Source organism: Kwoniella mangroviensis, chromosome 2, assembly GCF_000507465.2.
Source record: "Kwoniella mangroviensis CBS 8507 chromosome 2, whole genome shotgun sequence".
Taxonomy (NCBI): Eukaryota; Fungi; Basidiomycota; class Tremellomycetes; order Tremellales; family Cryptococcaceae; genus Kwoniella; species Kwoniella mangrovensis.
In genome coordinates, this window is record NC_088828.1 from 1,697,513 (window position 1) to 1,718,646 (window position 21,134).

Genomic DNA, 21,134 nt, shown 5'->3' on the forward strand with positions numbered 1-21,134 from the left:
GATATCAGGAAAGACATGGGATAGATATCGAATGGTATTAACAATAAATCAGCGAGTACTCGTGGATTTGTTTAGACTGTATTGAATTTTTCCCGTCGCATAAAAATGCTTGTATATATGTGTAGATATCGCCTTCTGGTTGTAAGGATAGGAAATATTGCTGTGTATACATTTATGTCAACCTGTATGTTGAATCGTTGAAAGCAGTCTTCCAGATGGACATCGTTCGGTTCTCGCAAAATGTCATCACTTGACGCTCGTAACATGAAAAGTAACCATAGACCATACGACTTTTCATCCACATACCCTAAGAATGATGCTTCACAAGCAAGCAAAAAACAACTACAGCACTCGGGATTCCCAACTGGTCCCCCACGTTGGTACTTACCGAGCGACACCCAGGTTAAATTGCGCAGATCTGACGGGATGCGATGTTTTCCGAATTCTATGGCCGTAGATAGAGGAGATTGAATGTGGTCCATACTTGTAATTCCATAATGGCATGCCTAGCTGCACGACCAGTGACAATAGCAAACAAACCCTTGTCAAATAAAATGCCTGCATGTACCATATCATATGAAATGACCTTTAGCATTTATCCTATCCTATACATTTTTGACTCTTATACTATTATTGATAATTTAGAAGTTGATAGCTTTATCGTAAGATGCCAAAGCAGCTTCTTTGAAGGCTATATTCCGGGCCAAAATAGTATGTCAGTGATTGAAAAATTGGAGAAACCGATGAAAAAAATGATGGAAAAAATGACATACCTTCCGATAAAGTTGGATGAGCATGACATGTTCTAGCGATATCCTCAGCAGAAGCCTTGTATTCCAATGCCAAAGTTGCTGAAGCGATCATTTCCCCTGCGTTAGGACCTATGATGTGAACACCCAAGACCTGATCGGTCTCTTTCTCCACGATCTAGAAGGTGGAAATGCATCAGCTTTGTGTTTTGGAAGGTATGTTGGAAAGAGGGGGACATACGAATTTGACAAAACCGCTATTTCACGTAACAACGTGAGTCAGCAAATAATGCTTAATTCTTTATGGTTGAGAAGATATCACACTCACTCAGCATCTTGGTTGGTCTTCGCTCGGGAGTTGGCAGCGAATGGGTATTTTCCAATCTTATAAGCTACACCGGCAGCCTTGAGTTCCTCCTCGTTCTTACCAACCCATGCTACTTCAGGGTGAGTGTAGACTACCGAGGGGATAGCATCGTAGTTTACGTGTCCGTGACCTGTCTTGATGATCTCAACAGCGGCAACACCTAAACAAGAACAAATCAATTAGTATTCCGCCATTTTGACAAGGTAGTGTAACATTTGGTTTACTCACCCTCCTCCTCAGCCTTGTGGGCAAGCATAGGACCGAAAGTGACATCACCAATACATTTAACACCCTTGACAGAAGTGTTGAATTGATCGTCAATGATAATTCTTCCTCTCTTGTCAGTCTCTACTCCGATGGCTTCAAGGTTGAGTCCCTTGGTAACGGGTCGTCGACCTATAGCAACGAGCACTACATCGGCTTCAAGCTGATAGCAAGAAGGACAATAGTCAGCATTGGGTCACTATTGGTTGTAAGCGACGAAACAACTCACAGTCTCCTCCTTACCACCTTTGGCAGCGTCCACCTTGAGGGTGACCTTGTCACCTTCCCTTTGACCGCTGACAACTTTGGTGTTGAGCTTGAATTTAAATCCTTGCTTCTGGAGAATCTTTTGGAATTGTTTACTATGGTACAACATAAAGATCGTCAGTATTTTATTACTCGGATGGTGACACACAGACGTTGTATTGTGAAACTTTTGCTCACCCAACTTCACCATCCATACCAGCACCGACGGCACCGAGGTATTCAACAACGGTAACTTCAGCACCTAATCTGGACCATACTGAACCCAACTCGAGACCGATGATACCACCACCAATGACGACCATCTGAGCAGAAGAGTCCACATAATCAGTATAGTATGTATGATCTGGAGTGAAGGCATGACTCACCTTTTTAGGAACCTCTTTCAATTCCAGAGCACCAGTAGAAGATACAATCCTTTCTTCGTCAATCTCGATACCTGGGAAAGGAGTGACTTCGGATCCAGTAGCGATAATTACATTCTTAGCTTCTACTTGAGTTTCACCACCTTCTAACAAGTTCACGTCGATCTTTGATGGGGAGGCGAATGAAGCTTCCCCTTTAATGTAGTCAACACCGTACTTCTTGAACAAGTAATTTTCGATACCACTCGCCAAAGTTTTGACTGAAGATTGTTTGGCTGCTAACATCTTGGGTAAGTTGAGTTTCACCTCGGATACGTCGATACCTCGGTTCTTGAGATCGTGCTGGGTTTGATGGAAGATGTGAGAGTTGTTCAGCCTGTGACAGTATAGAGTATCGGCATAATGTATCAGTACAAACACATTTCGACACAGTTGCCATTGCCGTCTGGCTAGGTAGATCTCGATGTCATGAAATATCACTCAGCGACTCACATAGCTTTAGATGGGATACATCCGATGTTCGTACATGTTCCACCTAATGCTCCTCTTTTCTCAATACAGGCGGTCTATGGATGTAACAGAATCAAAATAGTCAGCGATGTTTTCATATCGCGAGCACGATCGCAGGCTCATCTTATCCCATTCCGAATCTAGGATATTCGCGATGTTAATGACAGAATGCACAAAATCCATTTCTTGCCACCAAGGTGATGAGTAAGCAGATCCGCGTCCATGATCACTTGAGCAGATCCCCTTGGACAGCCTATACTGATGTGATAAACTCCTCCATCTGCCTTTTCTGACTGCCCATGCCCACTGCATTCTCTTGAAAGACGATTATGAGCTCAACCCACCTTGAATCCCAATTGAGCAGCCTTGATAGCCGCAACATAACCACCCGGTCCACCACCTATGACTACCACATCATAAGGATCGGATGAAGTTGCCAACCCACGAGATTGAAGGAATGTCAATCGGGGTAAAGTGGAAGATCGTGAGAAGGATGAGGAGGGTTTGGACAGGGGTCTAAGGAGATTTTGAGCCTGTGACGAAGAGAGATGAGAGTTGGTCAGCAAGCACAAACAAGGTATGCAATGTGATGGGCAGATAAAAACATACGAAAGGTTGTCGTGAGAGCATCTTGAACACTTCTTCGTATGCTATGAGAGGATATGAGGTGTATGTTGACGATGAGATATGATATATGAGATCAAAGTGAATTGACTTGTCGATGAGATTGACGGCAAATCCATGTATCCCATGTATCCCATGGCTAGCTGCTGGACTGAGCCGTGCCGATAAATCCGTCGGCGAGTGTGGCACATGATGTCCGTCATATCCTCAACCTCGGAATATCCGTTGGAAATACTGCATCACTCGCTATTGGAATTCATGCATCGATGCTGATAAGTTACCTCAAGTTATCGCTCAATTTGGATATCCTGGTTTCGCTTCTAAATTTGCATTCACATTGGACAAGCTACTTATCACTCATCTGAAAGAAGCAGCCCTCATCCATCCTGATTTTGCAAGGACAGTCATGCGGAAGCAATTGCAGGTTCAGACACACCATGGTCGAGGTCGAAGGTCCACGCGCATCGACAACGTGATCTCGACGTTGATCGGCTCGTAGGTTGATGGAAGGAAGGATTGGCTCTATGTCGTAGGATGATATGGAGAGTCAGCGCGACACTTTAGCTAAAGGTCTCCTGCAAGTGGATGGTTTTGGTGATCAAGATGATCCCGTCCCAGCTGAGTGACCCTATGAGTTTGACCCAAAGGAGGTTTATTGTCCTTGCACAAAAGCGCACTCACCATCACCGTTGATTGACACCACTCTAACAACAATAAAACACGCCGAATCCGGTTTGTCTTCCTACCCTCAACATCCTTCCTCATCATCTATCATCCTCTGAACATGCATGGTATCAACTTCCTGTCTGATACTATCGCGTTGCTCGTCAATTACCTGCTGATACTTATAGCTTAATCAAGCGCACACAAGATATTTCCCATTTCTCACTAAATCTATTCACATTCATATAGCTCATATAACATATCCTCTTCGATTTCCTGGTATCGTGTCAAAGTCAAAGGACACCATCGCCAATTACTTCGCTCAAGTACCCCGCTTTCATTCATATCCCAAAGTCAAAACTTTCTTATTCCATTGTCAACTTTCATATTCTTGCCACCTCGTGACCCTTCTGTCTAGATCCCTTTGTCAAAAAATATCGTAATGGCGAAAACGAAGAAGACTCCTACCACCGAAGCCCCTCCTCCGACCGTACATTCTTTCGAGCCTCCTACGGAAGCTCCCGATCCAGATAGACCAGCAAGTCAACATCATCATCACGACCATGAACACCACCATCATCATTCGCATTATGCCAGATTGGTAGATTCAGAAGGAAACGTCAAAGAAACCAAAACCGAGATAGTAGAGATAAAAGAAGTCAAAGAGATTCCTGCGGATCCGATTGATCAAGAGGAAGAAGAGAAGGCTCCTTCAAATGCAAGTGCGAAATCTAAAAGTGTTAAAGCCCCTACAGCTCCACCGACTGCCAAACCACCTTCATCCAAACCGCCAACGGTGAAACCACCTTCTAATAATAAATCTCCTACGGCCAAAGCGCCCTCGACAAAAGCACCAACAGTGAAACCACCCTCAGTGAAAGAACTACCTCCGCCAGCCTCTCCAGCTCCTTCTCACAAATCAGCCAAATCATCCCATTCACACCATCATCAACCTCCCGTCATCGTGAACGTTACCATCCCTCAGGCCGCTCTTGCTCCGCCTGCCGCGCCTATTATAATCCCTCAGCCTACTCCCGCCGAGATAGTCGAACAGGAAGAAGTGGTAATTGACGAACCAGTCACATCTACACCACTCGTCGTCCCTACTACACCTATCAAACCTCCTACAATCATCCCACCGAGTCCTAAACCATCCTCAATTAAATCAGTCAAATCGAAAGCCAGATCCATCGCCCCTGCACCGACAGTAGTCGAGGAAGCTGAAGAACCACCATTAGAAGAGGAAGTGACAGAAGAAACTAAAGTGGTAACTACAACTACTACGACAACAACAAAGAAAAGACCTCCTTCACCACCCAAAACTCCTAAAGTCATATCGACGGATAATCCATTCGTTGAAAATATCGATGAACCGCCTCCACCACCAAAATCAACAAAAGCTAAATCTGTCGCTCCTCCTCCTCCTTCTACTGCTGCTGCCAAATCAATCAAATCTAAACCTAAGACTTTACCTCCTCCTTCACCTGTACCTGACATTCACTCTATAGCGGCCACACCCGTACCTCCCACCCCGATGAAATTACCTTCTTTATTCAAATCTTCTCCGGGAGGATCCGGTGGATCCGGTAAGAAGAAACCTACGAAGATTATCGAAACTACCACTGTCGAGAAGATAATTGTTCCTGTGGATTCCGATGAAGAGGTCGAAGAGGTCATAATGGAAGAAGAGGTAGATACGGCCGCTACAACCGTTGGGAACGCTACGACGAAAGGAATAGGCGGTGCTAGAAGTAATGCATTGACTGCTACACCCGGTAGGAGGAGTGGTACTAAAGCTGGTTTGAGACCTATCCCAATGGGTAAGTTTTGTTATCATTGGATATCGCCTAAACAACGCACCGCACAGAAGCACGAGCATGAGCATGAGCATGAGAATGAACACTAATGATGTCATTTTCTGTACCATGTTGTAGTCGATTATCAAGCTTTGATTCAATCTACACCACCTCCATCTATAAAAAAGACTCTCCCCTCTCTGCCTCCTCCCGGTACGGTCGCTGGTCCAAAGACAATTGTCACTTACTCGGCTCAACTGGATAGAGACTCGCAAGGTAACGAACATCTTCATGCTAGGATGAGAGATCATACTGGAGTTATCAAAGGTCCATCCCCGACTATTCCTCCTGGTTCTATTCATTCTCCACCACCACCGCCTACGATGCCTGCACCAAGTATCGCTCCTCAACCTCAAGGTCCCAAGACGATCGTCACGTACTCTGCTCAGTTAGATCGAGACTCTCAAGGTAACGAACATCTACACGGAAGATTGAGGGATCATACAGGTGTACAAGCACCACCAGCAGCTCCTACGATGGCTGCACCGACCGCATATACCCAAACGACCTATGTACCAGCAGCTACCACGTATATACCTGCTCCTACGACTGTCGCACCTCCCCCTGCGCCTACTTTACCTACAGATACGCCTGCTCCAGTACCTGAAGGACCCAAAACCATCGTTACACTCTCTGCTCAACTTGATCGAGATTCAAAGGGCAACGAACATCTGCATGCTAGAATGAGGGATCATACGGGAGTAACCAAAGGTTTGGAATTAGATACGGGAGAAGGCTTACCTTTGGAGACCGAGAAGGAACGTAAGAAAAGAGAGAAAAAGGAAAAGAAATTAGCTGAAAAATTAGCTGCTAAAGAGGCTTCGAAAGGATTGGAAGGTAACCCGTATAAACCTATCGGAGGGGGTGTACCTCCCCCTAAATCTGAAAGGTGAGTTATTACGACACTACGGCATTCATGCGAGAAAAGGAGGATGGCTCTGAGTATTGAATAGAAAGCTGATTGATGAATGGGATCTGAATTTTAGATATGCATATCCACCTGCACCGACCGTCATTGAACAAGCGGCGAAAGAAAGATTCCAAAATAGATTTAACGGTGGTGGGGGTGGTGTACAACCTCCTGGTATGGGCATGGGCATGGGCATGGGCATGGGAGGTATGGGGTGAGTTCTTGGTGCCACTTTGCTTCTTCCACTTCTTTCACCCTTTTCCCTTTGTTCTGTTTTGCGATTCGAACGGGATACTCTGGATGTCCAGTAGAAGGATGCTGCTTTTGGATAGTATGACAAGTGGATCCCGTTGTCAAAGTGACCGTTCAACACACACACACACACACACACACACACACACACTAATGTGGATGAACGCACTGACCTCTTTCTATCTCTGATTGCATCACCAACCCTCGCACCGATAAACGTTGATTCAACTTTTCACCTGGATCGCATCTCATCTCGTACTCCTTTGTTCTTTTGTAATTCTTATATATACTCTATACTTTCTTCGTAAATTATTCTTCTACCTTGTACCAACATTTCATTCTTATTACCATATCCGTAGACCACCTTACCCACCAATTCAACCCGCTTTATATCCAAGACCTCCACCGCTAGTCGCAACACGTCCACCAATGTTCGGTCCACCCATGATGGGAATGGGGATGGGAGGTATGGGAATGGGAATGGGAGGTATGGGAATGGGGATGGGTATGCCAATGATGGGTATGGGAATGCCAATGGGAATGTCAATGCCCATGGCCATTCCCATACCTGGTGTGGTACCCGGTCAACCAGGTATGGGATTGTATGATTCCTTACCTGGAAGGTTCGGGAGAGATATGTTGGGAAGAGGTACGCAAGGTCCTGGAATGTGACTGTGAACATGAACATGAATTGATTGTCTACCCTTCCTTTCTTGCCCGTTGTCGTTGAATATGATGCAGATTTTGCTGGACCTGGTGGAGTTGGTTCAAGGTATGCAATTTGTTCATTATTCATACCATACATAATCATTCCGTGAAGAACCACATAGATCCCCCCCCCCATACTGCACATCTAGTTCTGTAGGATCCGTGACATATCTCAAAAAATTACATCGTCGACCGCTCTTCCTCTTCCAAGTCCAATGACAGTAGATGAGGAGAGCTGACCTTTGTCCATGATCCTCACACCACAGTCAACCATATCGACCACCTGATCCATCCGCTTTACCGCCCATGCCATTCGGATTGCCCTTCATAGCTAGACCGGGCCAAGAAGGTTTTGATCAGTATGGAAGGATGTGTGAGTGGATGTTCGATGAACAAACATGAGAGATCAAGCTCATCTTCAATGAGATTATTATAGTACCACCCGATTTACCTGAAGGTGAGTAAATCATGAATGATCATCAAGCTCTGTTTGAGACAATGAGTGGTATGTCTTCTAATTGCTTTTGATATATGCAGGATGGGACGGTTGGGGACGTCCCTTAGTTTCTACCAATCCTGCACCGAACGCTCCTCCAGGTGGACCAGGTGGACCTCTCCCACCTCCCGCACCAGCAGCAGCCCAAGCAGCGGGTGTACCTCCTCAACCTACCGCCACTCAAATCCAACAAATGCCTTTTAGCTCTTCTTACGGTACATCCTCAATGACAGGGACGGGAAGTAGATCAATGTCAAGTACGTTGAGTTCGAATGGGACGGGTAGACCTGATCAGTACGTAGGCTGGTTGAATTATTATTTGATTAGTCCCAAGAGTCATTTGGATGATCCGAGGGGATATGAGGAGATTTGGGAAGAAAGTATCAAAAAGAGGATTGATAAGTGATCTGACCTCTAGATAGAGGAATGAAGATTGGCTCGAGAAAAGAGTGAGGTAGAGGGAAAAAAGAAGAAGAACGAATCACCCTTTTCTTGTCTTGTGTTTCTGGGGGGGAACTTCTTATTGTAAGCATATACCATTGGATCATGCATATTGATATATTGGATTTTACCTTCGATTTTAGACCACCATGTTTCGATCGACCACCCGCGAAATCAGATTCGTATTTCCGATATGACGCCTTTCAACCTTTCTCATTACCTTGTTCGAGCTTGGATTATCCACATCAATTGCATTTACCACCCGAGTTGGTCAGTCATGATGTCAATGAAGAAGATTGGTGAGTACTATTCCGGATTTCGTGGGTAAAACGCAATCCAGCGATATGATCATCAAATCCTGTCGTGTGAAATCCTGCATAACGTACCAAGCTAATCATTTTCCATGAATGAATTCAGGTCAAGGTTCATCGATGATCTCTCTCAAGAAGCACTGACCAACGCTCGACATCCTCTCCATCTTCACGCTCGTGGTGGAAGAGGTATGGGTCCCGAACCCGTTCTGTCCGAGGCAGTCCATTCTCTGTTAGCTTCTTGGGCTGTGGCATTTTTCTCCCCTAGAGGAATCAAAATCTATGCAGCATCAGAAGAATCAAACGAACGTATCCTCCCTCCTCCTATCGAACCTCCACCTCTCAAGAGGGGATATTCTCACGCAGACGAATGGTCAGATGAAGAATATTCTTCAAATGATGAATACAATTTCCATGATTTATCTGAAGATGAGGAAGAACGATATCAACGAAAGAAGGATATGTATTTACCTAGGATCGAAAGACAATGGCGTAAAGATGAGAGATTAATCAAAAGACGAAGAGAGAAAAGAAGAAGATTCAGAGAGGGTGAATTGAGATTAAGTAGGGTGGTAGGTAATTGGGAGATTCATTTCATTTGTTCGACACCGACTATTTGGCAGCAGGGTGCTAGACCTAGAGGATATGGAGAACCTGTTATAAGGCTGAGGAGGTAAAAAAAATACGATGCCAGCGTCATACACTTTGTTCAGGTTAATCAATAGGTTCGAGAAGGAATATGGAAATCATGTGATTGTTGATGAAGGTCAATAAAGTATGTAGAAGATCAATTCGGCAGATTATCATTTGGCAGGTAAAAGAATTACATTGCCCAAGTTAGTGTTTTGTCAATTTATGATACTGTTATGTATTATGTTGATATGCATTTTGGAGTTACTTGTACAACCACTTGACCAACAGTACAGGACAATCCGAAATTATGATGATGATTTGATAGTTTTAACACAGTGAGTAGATTGGTACATCAGTTAGAATGAATTGTCGGGTATATAGGATATGAAGTAAACCGTGAATCGTAGATCGTGAATCATAGATTTATCAATGTCTTCTTCGTTGACCAGTTGGATCTTCAGTGAAAAATGAGATGCTCTATAAAGTAAAACATGATACGATAAGCCGATCTCACGACAGGAATTCCCAAGAGCGCATTCCAAATCATACTCACCTGCAAATCGAGGTATCTTTTCAAATCCTTTTTCCAACCTCTTTTCTCCTTATCTATACCAGAAGCTATTGATTTACTTATCAGCTCGTCAAAGCTTATTGGCTACATAACAATTGCTCTCATCAGCTTCGAATAACTATAATTCAGAGCACTCAATCGAGGCAGATACAGAAACATAAACTTACCTCGTATCTTAATATTCTCAAATACAATTCTTGATCGTCCATAATCAACCTATAAAACATCTTACTCAAATCTTCATACGTCACTTTACCTTTCCCTTTTGGCTCCTCCCTCTCTTGATCTTTCTCTTTGGCCTTTGCTTTCGTTTTGTCTTGACGTCGCGTCGATGTTGTAAGGGTTTCTTCTTGACTATCTTTCACATTGATAGCGGTTGATTTCGATTTACCTTTCTTTGATTTCACTTGAGCGAGAGGTACATCAGCTGAACTGATACTTGATTCTCTTTCTCTTTCTTTTTGTCTACTAGCCACATCAGTCGGATCCTTCTCACCAGATTTTCTAGATGTCGAGCTCGTTTTCGATTTCGGTTCGTCATGTGCGGTAGGGTGAAGTAAAGTCGGGTTGATGGCTTTCCAACATTCCATAGCTATCTTCTCTAATGCCTGATGATCATTACTCGTTCGAAATCCATATCCAGTCACCAGTTTCTGTGAAAAAATGCCATCCATCCATCAATGAACTCGACCCAACAATGACTTTTCAAAGACATCAAGTGAACTATGAAACTTACTTGAAGTTTCTTCAATTCCCATGTGCAGTAATCTGGCATACCTCGCTGTATCAACTGAGCCGTAGTCTTTACTTCTCCGACCCCCTCATTTTCGTCTGCATTTTCTGCATCTGGGTCTGGCATAGGTTCATCATCGCTAGTGGCAGACAGACCTTCTGCCTCGTCCTCTTCATTGACATCGTCCCCATCCCAGGCCCATTCCAAATAGGCATCCCTCCCCCACTCTTCCTCATCTTCCTCTTCCTCATCGAGTCCAGCTTCGGACGGTGCCACAGAAGATACAGATATAGCTTGATCATCCTCATTATCTCGTTCTTCATGACCATCGCCACCCTGAGCTCCATCCCATGAAAGTACAGCTTCATCGCCCCAATTGTCCTCATCCTCATTCTGGTCGATCGTTTCGATCTCCGGTGAGCTAGACGGGATAGTATACACTATTTGAGCAGGAGTGGGTGTAGTCGATTGTCCTCTTCTTCGCATCGTCGATATCGATGCTCGGGGCGTAGGTGTGGTGGAACGTATAGATGAAAGACTAAGAAGTTTCTGAAGTGTAGGCGTGGAAGTAATCTCCCCAGATTGTGATTTACGCAAATCTACCTGTCCATCCTCCTGTTCTTCCAATAGGTGTTCCCCCACCTCCCCATCCAAGAGCGAAGAGTCGTTCGTCATTGTCGATTTCGTTATGGGAGAGATCCTCATCGACTCGCGGATCTCCCCATCCTCGAAAGGGTTTCTTCGTCCGATCTCCCACTCCTCCTTCTCCTTTCTCTTCTGGATTTTCATCCATACACGAGAAATCGTTTCCTTCTTCATCGGGATCAAACTCTTCCCTTTGGGAAAATTGACGTTTCTGAGAAGAAGGTGGTAATGGTAAATCAAATTCTGCGTGCTCTTCATCTTCAGATTGACGTTCCGGGGAATCAACGGGTGTTATAGGTGATTTCGATGGTGAACCAGAAGGGGAACCAGAAGGTGATTGTTTGGCATACATTTGAGCTAGAGAAGATTCACCTAACGATTGTGTGGAAGGTAGGTACAGGTCCATCTCATCCTCTGTATCGCTCCGAGGTTCTGTACCTTTCAATTTCCTTTTACTTGGAGAAGTTTTTGGTGAAGGTGTTTTTGATATCGATCCAAGTTCGAATTCAGGTTCAGGTGGTGGACTTGAATCACCTATAAATTCCTTTAATCTACTTCTAACTTGTTTCTCCCAATCATCTTCCAACCTCTCATGCGTAGCTTTAACACTTGTAAAACTCTTCAACCCCAAAATCGACTTTTTCTTTCCTTTATTATTTGGCGAAGAAACATCTTCCAACGAGTTTGATCGACGAACGTGAAGATCAAGCAGGGAGGTAGGTTTAGTAGATTTCGATTGACCATGCAATAACCCTTCGTTGATTAGGTTTTTGAGATCAGGTGGTGGGTTTGGTGGTCGATAAAGTGGTGGACGACAGGTTGATATGTGTCTCTAAATTATTAGAGCACGATTAGCTCTGTCTCTATCCTCCAAGATACAAGTCGTTCAAACGAGCCAGATGGAGAATGATGTGCACGACACTCAACTCACCCACTTGGCAGCTCCCGAGTCAGTCTTCTTGAACCTAATTTTACATACCACGCAACTATCCAAAGGTAACAGTATAGCTGTCCGACCCAACCAATCCGGTACGGGTAGAGGTACAAGTGCCAAATCAGGTAACAATGGTAGGGATGGTTGTTGTTGTAACTGTGTACATTCTGTTTCCTCCCCATCGATGATAGTGATAGGTTGATTGATCTTCGATTTGCCTTTACTTTTACCTTTTCTCGAAGAAGTATCCGAGGTTGAGCGTGAATTCACTTTAATTTCTTTCTTGGATGATTTACTAGTCGATGGTGCAGCAGAAGGTGATCCAGACGTAGAGGAACTTGATGATTTAACCCTATCACCTAACACATCATGATTCAACTTATATTTCTGAACGAGGTTGCTTATTTTCGTTCCTACAAATACCGGTTCATCTTCATCCTCTTCATCGTCGTCATCTAGAGTAACCAGAGATTTAGGTTCAGCTTTCGATCGCTTTGGAAGGCTCAGATGAGTCGATGGACCAGGTACAGCTTTGGAGGAGGGAGGTGGAATGTAGATGGGTTCATCCGAAGAGGTCGATGATGTTGAGGGGTGCTGAGATAAAGATGGAGGGGCCATGTTGGGGGCGCAATTAGTGGACTAGCATTGGACAGACGATCATGTAGCTTTCAGGATATGATAGGAGCTGGCGAAAAGGTATCAATTGGACATCAGAGCTTGTCCTGATATTGCAAGATAGAAGATATATCAACAGTACGTCACGTCTGATCAGTTAGTTGGATTAATTAATTGTTGCAAAAGTCAAAATACACGCGTCAGATCGAACGAATTCAAAAATACACTGCTCATGAAATGATATGTTGAACGAGTGATGTATGCCCTCTGCAAATCCAAGATCTCATATGCATATACAATTGATTTTCCATACCAGTCAGAAGCAGACGAGAAAAGATGCTATATATATATGTATATATATATTGATGGGTTTGAATTGTGATAAGATGAAATAAGGAAAGAAGATGCAAGTATATATATGGATTAATATGTTCATGATTAACGAAAAAGATCATATGCTAAGTTTCATTTGAATTACTTTTGTTTTTCTGCTGTGGTCGTTGTTGTTCCGTCTGCATAAGGAATCTGTGCTCCGTTCCACTCTTCCTTTATTTCTTTGTCTAATCCCATATGACCTGCAACCACTCTGATCGATCAATTCCAAGACAAGATCATGTATCCCATATAGGTGTCTCTTTCTCATGTATCTACTATCATTTCTCCGTAGCAGGATCAGGATGTTCATTCCCCTCTCCTACAACCTTCGGTCCATCCCCGCCTATACTTTTGGCCGAGGGAGGGGGTGCACCGACTCCAACTCCGACTCCAAGTTGACCAAACGAATTCGTCAAGCTTTCCACACCCACACCCGGTAGAGGGGTGCTCTCATTAGCAGGCGATAGCAACGTGCTTGGCGAGATGAAATTCGCAGGCGTATCTTGTTCTTTCGCCTTTGTCAGACTTCTATTCGATTGAGCGACTGCTGAACTTTGGGATTGTCTCACTGAAGGGGGAGGTTTGATTGAAGATTTCACTGAACCCGGTGGAGGAGGTACCAAAGTTGCAGGAGTAGAATCGAATGGTTTGAACGCAGGTAGAGTATCGAGATGACCTTTTGATACACCACCTAATTGTAATCCCTGTGATCTACCATTGGGAGCGGGTGGAGCAGAATTGGGACTTCTGGAATTCCCATTTCCACCAACTTGAGTGCCGATTCGAGAAGGTCCAGGTCCACTTATCCTGTCCATAGGCATACCTGGACTAGCATGTAATCTGGGATCATACCCCGGCCAAGCACTTGAAGAGGAAGAAGAAGGATTGTTACCGGAAGCCGATGCCGATGATGAGTGAGGTTGTAATCCCTTGCCTAATTCCAGTTGGGCATACAATCGATGAGGACTCAATGGAGCACTTATCGTTCCTGACGTAGGGCCATTCCCACCTTCATATGCTGATGCTGATCTTCGAGACGTTGGTGCTCCCCTATAAGCACCTCCGGGAGTTTCCAATCCCCTCGTACCCGTGTCTCTACCTCTTCCACCTCGTTCACTAAGTCCAAGATCATCGAATCCTAATCCCAGTCCTCCTACACCACCAAGATTCGATCCTTGACTCTGGAGCCACAGATCTTGGGCTGAGTACTCAGGGAAGTCGTCATCGTTCTGTTGACCTCTTCGTGCGTTAGGTGCATCAAGCAAAGGTCCTCCACCGAATCGATCAAACGGAACTTGAGAGTGACTTCGGTATCCGTTGTTTACGTGAGGATTGGAAAACTGCCCTCGAGTGGCGGACAAAGCTCGAGGAGCGGGAGAAGCGGATCTTGGAGCTCTATGTAAGTCGTCGTCTCTTTCTCTACATAATTCAGCGAGAGCAAGGACGGCTCGATCCGGTCGTTGAGTAAGGATCTGAAAGATAGGTTGGTCAGCTCAATCCATGGGAATGAGTTGAATATGTGATCACTTACTCGAGTGGCTCGCATAAATTCTCCTCGGATCTGTAAGAAAGAACCTGATTTAACAATTGCATGATCGATTGATCACAAGCCCTGAACGTACCGTATACAATCCATCTTTCGTCACCGTTCTGGCAACATTATAGGTAATCTCGAATGGATCCTACAATTAATGTCAGCTGCTATACCGAGATCCTCGTGATCATGGATGAACTCACCTCGATACATAGTCTATTACGGTCTCTAGCCATCTCGTTCAACCCTCCGACATCGATCTGAAAGGGGATGAGAATCAGCATTTAATGTCTCCAACTCAAGAATTCCGACCACGTGATACTGACATCGTTGACCCAACCTTTACTCTCCTTCGTCAACTGACCAGCTCGCAGCGATAGCACAGAATTATTAAATTGGAAATCATGTGAGAAGAAGCGGAAGAAGTCGATGAGCCTTAAACAATAAAAAGAAAGGCAATCAATCAGTTGACTGTATGATTACGGGCACAAATTCGCTTACAATTCTCCGACACTTTCGAAATTGACTGAACTCCATTCCCTCCTTAGGGTTTCGACATCATCAAAGAAATACACATTTCTACCTTCGAGCATGACTTCCTCTTCTTCCATCGGTCTCATGGGCATGATACGTTGTAAGTTCGGTAATACCGGGGGTTGTTTGACATGCACGAGATAATAGAGTACCATAAGGGTGAAACCGTCTATTGTGTCACGTCAACCAAAAAATCCCTACTATACGGAGGAACAAGTTTGGGTCATTATACTTACATGAAGATAATGTACCTCGGTATGGTGAGTTGATCCTACGTCTCTTTGACCAGACTTTGACTGAACAATTGTATGCCAATATCAGCAAAATTCCCGATAGATACGTTTGATATTCATGCTATTGTAGAAATTGTTGAGGTACTCACGGAATAACACCAATGTCCTGACTCGAGCAGGATCAATCGTAGCATAAGTCAACAACAACCTCGTATTTTCAATAGCCAACCTGTTCTCAATCCCAATATCACAAGCGATACCTGAGGATCCCAAGTCCAAATCATCAGCTGCCACTCACATCCCAGATAATCGTCGCGTCATTTAGATTGGTATTATATTACGGGCAAATGGATATCATTCGAAACTTACCAAAAGGCAAAGCAGGTGAAGGGGCTAATTCCAGTTTCAGTATAGGTATTCTAGCTCTTGGTAAGGGCTTGACATTAAAATTTGTTTCCTATAAATGAACACCGTGACGTTAGTCATTATCGTTTTCTTGGCAATGCTAGAGGCAAGGATGTGCTTGGAACTTTTGGTACTTACGCGTTCGAGAAGAGAAGCCATTGATTCAACGAAATTTCCAGGTTCGATAGTAGCATTTGGATCATCGATCAATACTACCAGATCCATATCTACCCAAATACAAAAACATGATCAATATTGATAGAACCTTCAAACGCGGGGAAGGGTAGAGAAGATTCGACTCCACTTACCTGAATTCCTTAACCCAAATGAATTACAACTACTTCCAAAGCTCAATAGACGTGCGGAAGGTTCGAGTGTTTTGATCAATTTTTCAATCAGACCTCGTACTCTAGACACAACACAGATAGCATGATCAGCTTCCATGTCGTAAATGTTGAATTGATTATTGCATTTGACCCTATAGTATATAATGCGGTTGATCCAAATACAGGGGTTCACGCTTTTGATTTTGGAACAATTCTGGGTCAATCAAAAGGGACATAGAAGTCTAGACTCACTCCTCTTTCACATTCAACTCTTCGCTCGTCGGTAAGAGGGGCAGCACAAAGCTGAACAACGAAGTCGACAGATCATTTAAGAATCTTCGATGTAATACACCGGGGTGCATTTTGTCTGGGATTGGAGGGGTGGGATGATTCAAAATAGGGTGAAATCTGGTTTTAACAATAACAAATATCCACCGTTAATTGTGCTCTACAATCTGATGGTCGCAAGAACTTTGCAGAGGTGGGATACTGAGAAGTATGGATTGATTGATGTAGGAGTACAAGTATGATTCGGCTTACCGAGCTGACGATTGATCTAAACTACCCGACCGCACACAGGTTCTGGTATTCTTCTACTCTATATGCTACTGGTCACTCAGATCTCAGTTTCTGATGTCACTTGAAGACGACTGATGCTATATTGATGTATGCCAAAACAAGTTGATGACGCGAATTTCTTTTGTCGTCAAGCGAGCTGAGCTGAGCTGAGGGGCTGTTGTGTGTCGTATGGGTTTCTCTCGAGGGGAGTAATTATTATCAAGATGGTCTATTCAGATATGGTGAAAGGTTGCTGTATTCTCCAAGCTATCTGATTCTACCTGATCTGATCTGACGTTACTAAAATGATCCAATTTGGCACCCATATATCAATCCAATCTGATCCAAATTCTGATTATGCACGTTAAATCCAAAAACCACCAAACCACCAAACTCCTGGAACCTAGAACAACGTTACAAGCGAGCGTCCAAGCGTAACCACCTTTCATCACGTGACTTGCCTTCCCCACTTTCATGGCTACTACTATTTTTATGCCACATATACATGAGTATACACATACATGTACCCCGGTTGTATGAAATGCATGATGTGAATGGTATATACACAGATCTACTATTATCCAGCTCTATATATAAGGCAGCACTAGACTCCTACTCTGCAGTTATCCAATGCGAAGATGAGTATATCCTCGGCACCAGTCTTCTCCAATTCGTCCATGACCTTCGCTACTTCTTTCCTTTCTACCATTGACGAGACCGCTACCCAACCCTCAGTCTCTAATGGAGATACGGTAGCAGCCCTTCGTCCAGGTGTGATGACCAGAGCCTTGTCCAGATATTTTCTCTCAATATTGTAAGATGCATAGACGTATTTCTTCGAGGCTAACACACCGGCGAAACGAGATTTGATCAATGGGATCAAAGATTGTAAATCGGGTGTCAAGCTTGGGTGAGGGGTTTTGGATGTGATTAGGACTGCTTCTGATTTCATGAGGGTGTGGATGGCGTGAAGACCTGCTGCTCGCATGGTATCTCCGGATTCTGCAAAGAGAAGTAATGGGTTAGCATTGATTTCTTTGCTTTTTATTTTCATATTCCATCCTTGATTACGATAGACGTAGAAGTTCACTGTAACTTGTCGACTCCCATCCACATCATCATGCGGTGTCAATATAATACAATAAGACGGGTGCGATTTGCAGTACACACATCTGGTACTTTGAGGTAACATGATCGAGGTAATTTGTACTCACCAACCAAATCAACGATACCATCTGCCATACCCAACGCACAAGCAGCCTCAACACTCCCACCTACATATTCGACCTTTGTCTGCTTTCCAGTCTTAGAATCCACACCTTCTTTACCGTTGAACAACTCTCCAGCCAAAACTTCAAACGAAGTGGCTATCCTTCCTCCGGATAATCCCTCAACAGTCTGGATAGGTCCAGTGACAGGTACTTGAACTTGTAAAGAGCATTTGCCAAATCCTAATTGCAGTAGTTCTTCAATCTGTTCGGAATGAGTCGATTCGGCAATGACGTCCTGGCCTGTTATTCCCAATGCGACTGATCCGAGGGCTACGAACCGTGGGATGTCGGCGGCTGGGAGGAAGACTCTGAGTAGAAGAAATGGGAGATTAGCATTTTGCAAATTCGAAGATGTTTCAGGTATGACTCTCGTAGATAGGGAGGATACAGAGATACAAGTTGTGTTGTGGATGAGGGAAAAGGTGTAGACCGGCGAACAAATTATCAAGAAACGTGCGCAATACACCGAAAGCAAGTTTGACAAAACATCATGAACAAGGAAATGTACACCATCACTCAGAGTTGTTTATATTACAGAGATAGAGCATGATCGTTTCAAAATGCAGGGATCACTCACAAGGCAATTGGATGATTCTGTACTAAAGCGACATCCAATCTATGAGCTCTGTTGTATTTGATATCCGCTCCTGCTAGGAGTTCCAGAGTCTTTTCCATCAATCTACCTTTTTTAGGTACGGCGAACAACAATCTATCTTTTAATGAATCAACTAATAAAGACATGGTCGATTCTGCACCGAAAGAGGACTTGGAGGCTCGACCGCCCATTGCTGAAGGTTCGGTTGCTTGGGGGGTGACGGTGGTGGAAGGTAAGAGCGAAGAGATACCGGACATGTTGGCTTGGCGGATGTTAGTCAGAAAGATGGAAAGACAGAGTTTCGATGAGGTGCAGCAAATCTAGCCGCTTTTATCTTGCACTTTATTATAATTAATTGCCGTACGAAAAGCAAAATGAAGGAGTATCTTTATTTTAATTCCAATCCATGACGTCCATCCATCCATCCATCCATCCATCCATCCATTCTCAGTCATTTCGATATTTTGATGGAAAACCAGCAACATTTGATCGATTCAACATTTATCCAGGGTAAACACGATCAGGCCTGCGAGAAGCCGTTCCTGAGAGCTTGTGATAGGCATGCGGATTCAAGTAAATACCACGTGAATACGCGCACATCTGTTAGTTGCGTTCTTTTGTTGAAACGCAAGCAAGAGGGAGACGGTGAGAGTTGATCTGCAATGAGTAGAAAGCAAGCAACAACAACTTGAATAGTCCTCATCTTCGCTCAACTAACACCAAGAAAGCCAACACAATATCTGTAGGTAACCCTCGCTCATCGAGAATACGTGTACAATAATCGCACATATTTGGCGTACCAAGGACCTACACAATCTGATAATTCCCTTTCAACGAAATACGAAACGACTTATACACGAGGTTAGAAGTCATTCTTCCGCTGGCTGGGATACATGCATCCGTCCAATATTTAGTGTCTGGCACACTGTTACATCTTCTTGCTCATACTCATCTACTTGGGAAGTTGCGACATCCGTTCATCATGTCAGGTGATCCAGCTATGGGGAAACCAGTTATTGAGGAGGATGGGAAACCGTCAAGTGAGTATTATGTCAAAGTCGTACTCATATGCTGCAGATCGTATGAGCTCATAACATTTCACTATGACAAACTTAGCATCAACACCTGCCTCAGCTCAAGAACCAATCACGACCTCCTCTTTGAAACCTTCAGCTGGTCCATCGTCCGGCTCCAAATCAACAGAACCACCCCATCCACTACAGCCCACTCCTTCTCATTCTCATTCCGGTATAATCGATCTCGCTTCACCCCAATCCTCACCATCCAAGAGACAATCCACCACACCATCACTTACTTCTTCCCGTCCAGCTCCAGCCTCTCCGGCATCTTCCAGACCACCTTCAACGCAATTCGACTCTTCTCTCAGGGATCGTTCCGGTTCTCTCTCAGCCTCGTCTAACAGAAGAGTATCTTCCTCTTCAGCTTCGTCATCTACGGCTAAAGGACCGAAACCCAAATCGAGATCGAGGGCATCATCAAAAGTCAGACCTAAATCTATGCTTGGAACAAATATAACATTACCTGAATCGTCAACTTCCACCCCTTCTTCCGAAGATCAAAAAGATTCAAGTACATTACCAATACCTGAACATAGCGAACAAGATATATCTGCCTCTACTTCTGCATCCGCATCGCAAATGATGCAATCATCGTGGGGCGATACTCCGACTGAATCATTTCAAGTCATCTTACCTTCTGTTATAATCCGTGATTTCGCATACCCATCTACGGACGAGAGGTATCATGGTAAAGGTACGATAGAAGATGAGGGGAATGCAAGTGAATCGAATTCAAATGTGTTCAAATGGCCTTGGAAAGGTGATCCCGCGGAAAGTTCGTCAAGTGGAGCGGGAGGGGGAGGGGGTTGGGGTGGATTTGGTTTTTTGGGAGGTTGGAGAAACAGATCTGCTCAAGATAAAAATGATAGACCGACATTCGAAGATGACGATGAAGATGATGATATATCCGACGATGAAGGGGACGATCAATATTATTCGTCACCTGCTCAATCCGATTCCGGGTTGAGTCCCTCAGCTTCGACATCTTCGTACTCTTACAATATACTCGAACCACTTTCACCCTCCATAGAACCCAAGGGGTATTATCGTGCGGCCTATCCGTTCCAGGCATTAAGCTCGAGCGAAATGAATCTCCAAGAAGGTGATTTGGTGAATCTTGTGGGAAGAGGGAATGGTGATCCAGGTTGGGTCATTGCTAGAAGAGTGAATATTCAAAATGGCAAGATTATAGGTATAGATGAGAAAGTCGGGTTGGTACCGGAAAGTTACCTGGAGAGAGTCGAGGTGGTTGAGGATTAGTTAAGGACGAGACAAGATATGGAACTGGCGAGTACGGTGAAAACATGGAGGAG

General features: G+C 44.2%; 7 protein-coding genes and 1 non-coding gene across 8 annotated transcripts; 2 read left to right on the forward strand and 6 right to left on the reverse strand.

Annotated features, from left to right (window-relative positions):
* Positions 1-340: 340 nt before the first annotated feature.
* Positions 341-456, reverse strand: I203_107497. Its single transcript, XR_002021884.2, has one exon. It is a non-coding gene; the product is annotated as a 5S ribosomal RNA (ribosomal RNA).
* Positions 457-641: 185 nt separating this feature from the next.
* I203_107498 (dihydrolipoyl dehydrogenase) lies at positions 642-3,149 on the reverse strand (the record flags this gene model as incomplete). Its single annotated transcript, XM_019145578.1, has 11 exons — positions 642-691; positions 774-927; positions 991-1,006; positions 1,078-1,276; positions 1,345-1,543; positions 1,610-1,742; positions 1,825-1,949; positions 2,013-2,385; positions 2,502-2,575; positions 2,864-3,052; positions 3,129-3,149. The coding sequence occupies 11 exons, from the start codon at positions 3,147-3,149 to the stop codon at positions 642-644; spliced, it is 1,533 nt and encodes a 510-aa protein (XP_019005397.1).
* Positions 3,150-4,248: 1,099 nt separating this feature from the next.
* I203_107499 (uncharacterized protein) lies at positions 4,249-9,457 on the forward strand (the record flags this gene model as incomplete). Its single annotated transcript, XM_019145581.2, has 10 exons — positions 4,249-5,626; positions 5,741-6,551; positions 6,649-6,786; positions 7,184-7,473; positions 7,566-7,596; positions 7,799-7,905; positions 7,969-7,989; positions 8,070-8,322; positions 8,613-8,768; positions 8,887-9,457. 10 exons carry the CDS (start codon positions 4,249-4,251, stop codon positions 9,455-9,457), a joined length of 3,756 nt encoding a protein of 1,251 aa, XP_019005400.2.
* Positions 9,458-9,839: 382 nt separating this feature from the next.
* Positions 9,840-11,203, reverse strand: I203_107500 (uncharacterized protein; the record flags this gene model as incomplete). The annotated part of the gene is made up of 4 exons (XM_019145582.2): positions 9,840-9,890; positions 9,967-10,068; positions 10,152-10,637; positions 10,721-11,203. The coding sequence occupies 4 exons, from the start codon at positions 11,201-11,203 to the stop codon at positions 9,840-9,842; spliced, it is 1,122 nt and encodes a 373-aa protein (XP_019005401.2).
* A 103-nt stretch (positions 11,204-11,306) lies between these two features.
* I203_107501 (uncharacterized protein) lies at positions 11,307-12,914 on the reverse strand (the record flags this gene model as incomplete). The annotated part of the gene is made up of 2 exons (XM_065518203.1): positions 11,307-12,194; positions 12,294-12,914. 2 exons carry the CDS (start codon positions 12,912-12,914, stop codon positions 11,307-11,309), a joined length of 1,509 nt encoding a protein of 502 aa, XP_065372933.1.
* A 650-nt stretch (positions 12,915-13,564) lies between these two features.
* On the reverse strand, positions 13,565-16,680 carry I203_107502 (uncharacterized protein; the record flags this gene model as incomplete). Its single annotated transcript, XM_019145583.1, has 12 exons — positions 13,565-14,758; positions 14,818-14,847; positions 14,909-14,968; positions 15,024-15,080; positions 15,147-15,255; positions 15,322-15,523; positions 15,591-15,650; positions 15,737-15,847; positions 15,957-16,044; positions 16,131-16,219; positions 16,301-16,401; positions 16,571-16,680. The coding sequence occupies 12 exons, from the start codon at positions 16,678-16,680 to the stop codon at positions 13,565-13,567; spliced, it is 2,211 nt and encodes a 736-aa protein (XP_019005402.1).
* An 800-nt stretch (positions 16,681-17,480) lies between these two features.
* I203_107503 (ATP phosphoribosyltransferase) lies at positions 17,481-18,999 on the reverse strand (the record flags this gene model as incomplete). The annotated part of the gene is made up of 3 exons (XM_019145584.1): positions 17,481-17,878; positions 18,091-18,455; positions 18,725-18,999. 3 exons carry the CDS (start codon positions 18,997-18,999, stop codon positions 17,481-17,483), a joined length of 1,038 nt encoding a protein of 345 aa, XP_019005403.1.
* Positions 19,000-19,724: 725 nt separating this feature from the next.
* I203_107504 (uncharacterized protein) lies at positions 19,725-21,081 on the forward strand (the record flags this gene model as incomplete). The annotated part of the gene is made up of 2 exons (XM_019145585.1): positions 19,725-19,782; positions 19,859-21,081. 2 exons carry the CDS (start codon positions 19,725-19,727, stop codon positions 21,079-21,081), a joined length of 1,281 nt encoding a protein of 426 aa, XP_019005404.1.
* Between the last annotated feature and the right edge of the window lie 53 nt (positions 21,082-21,134).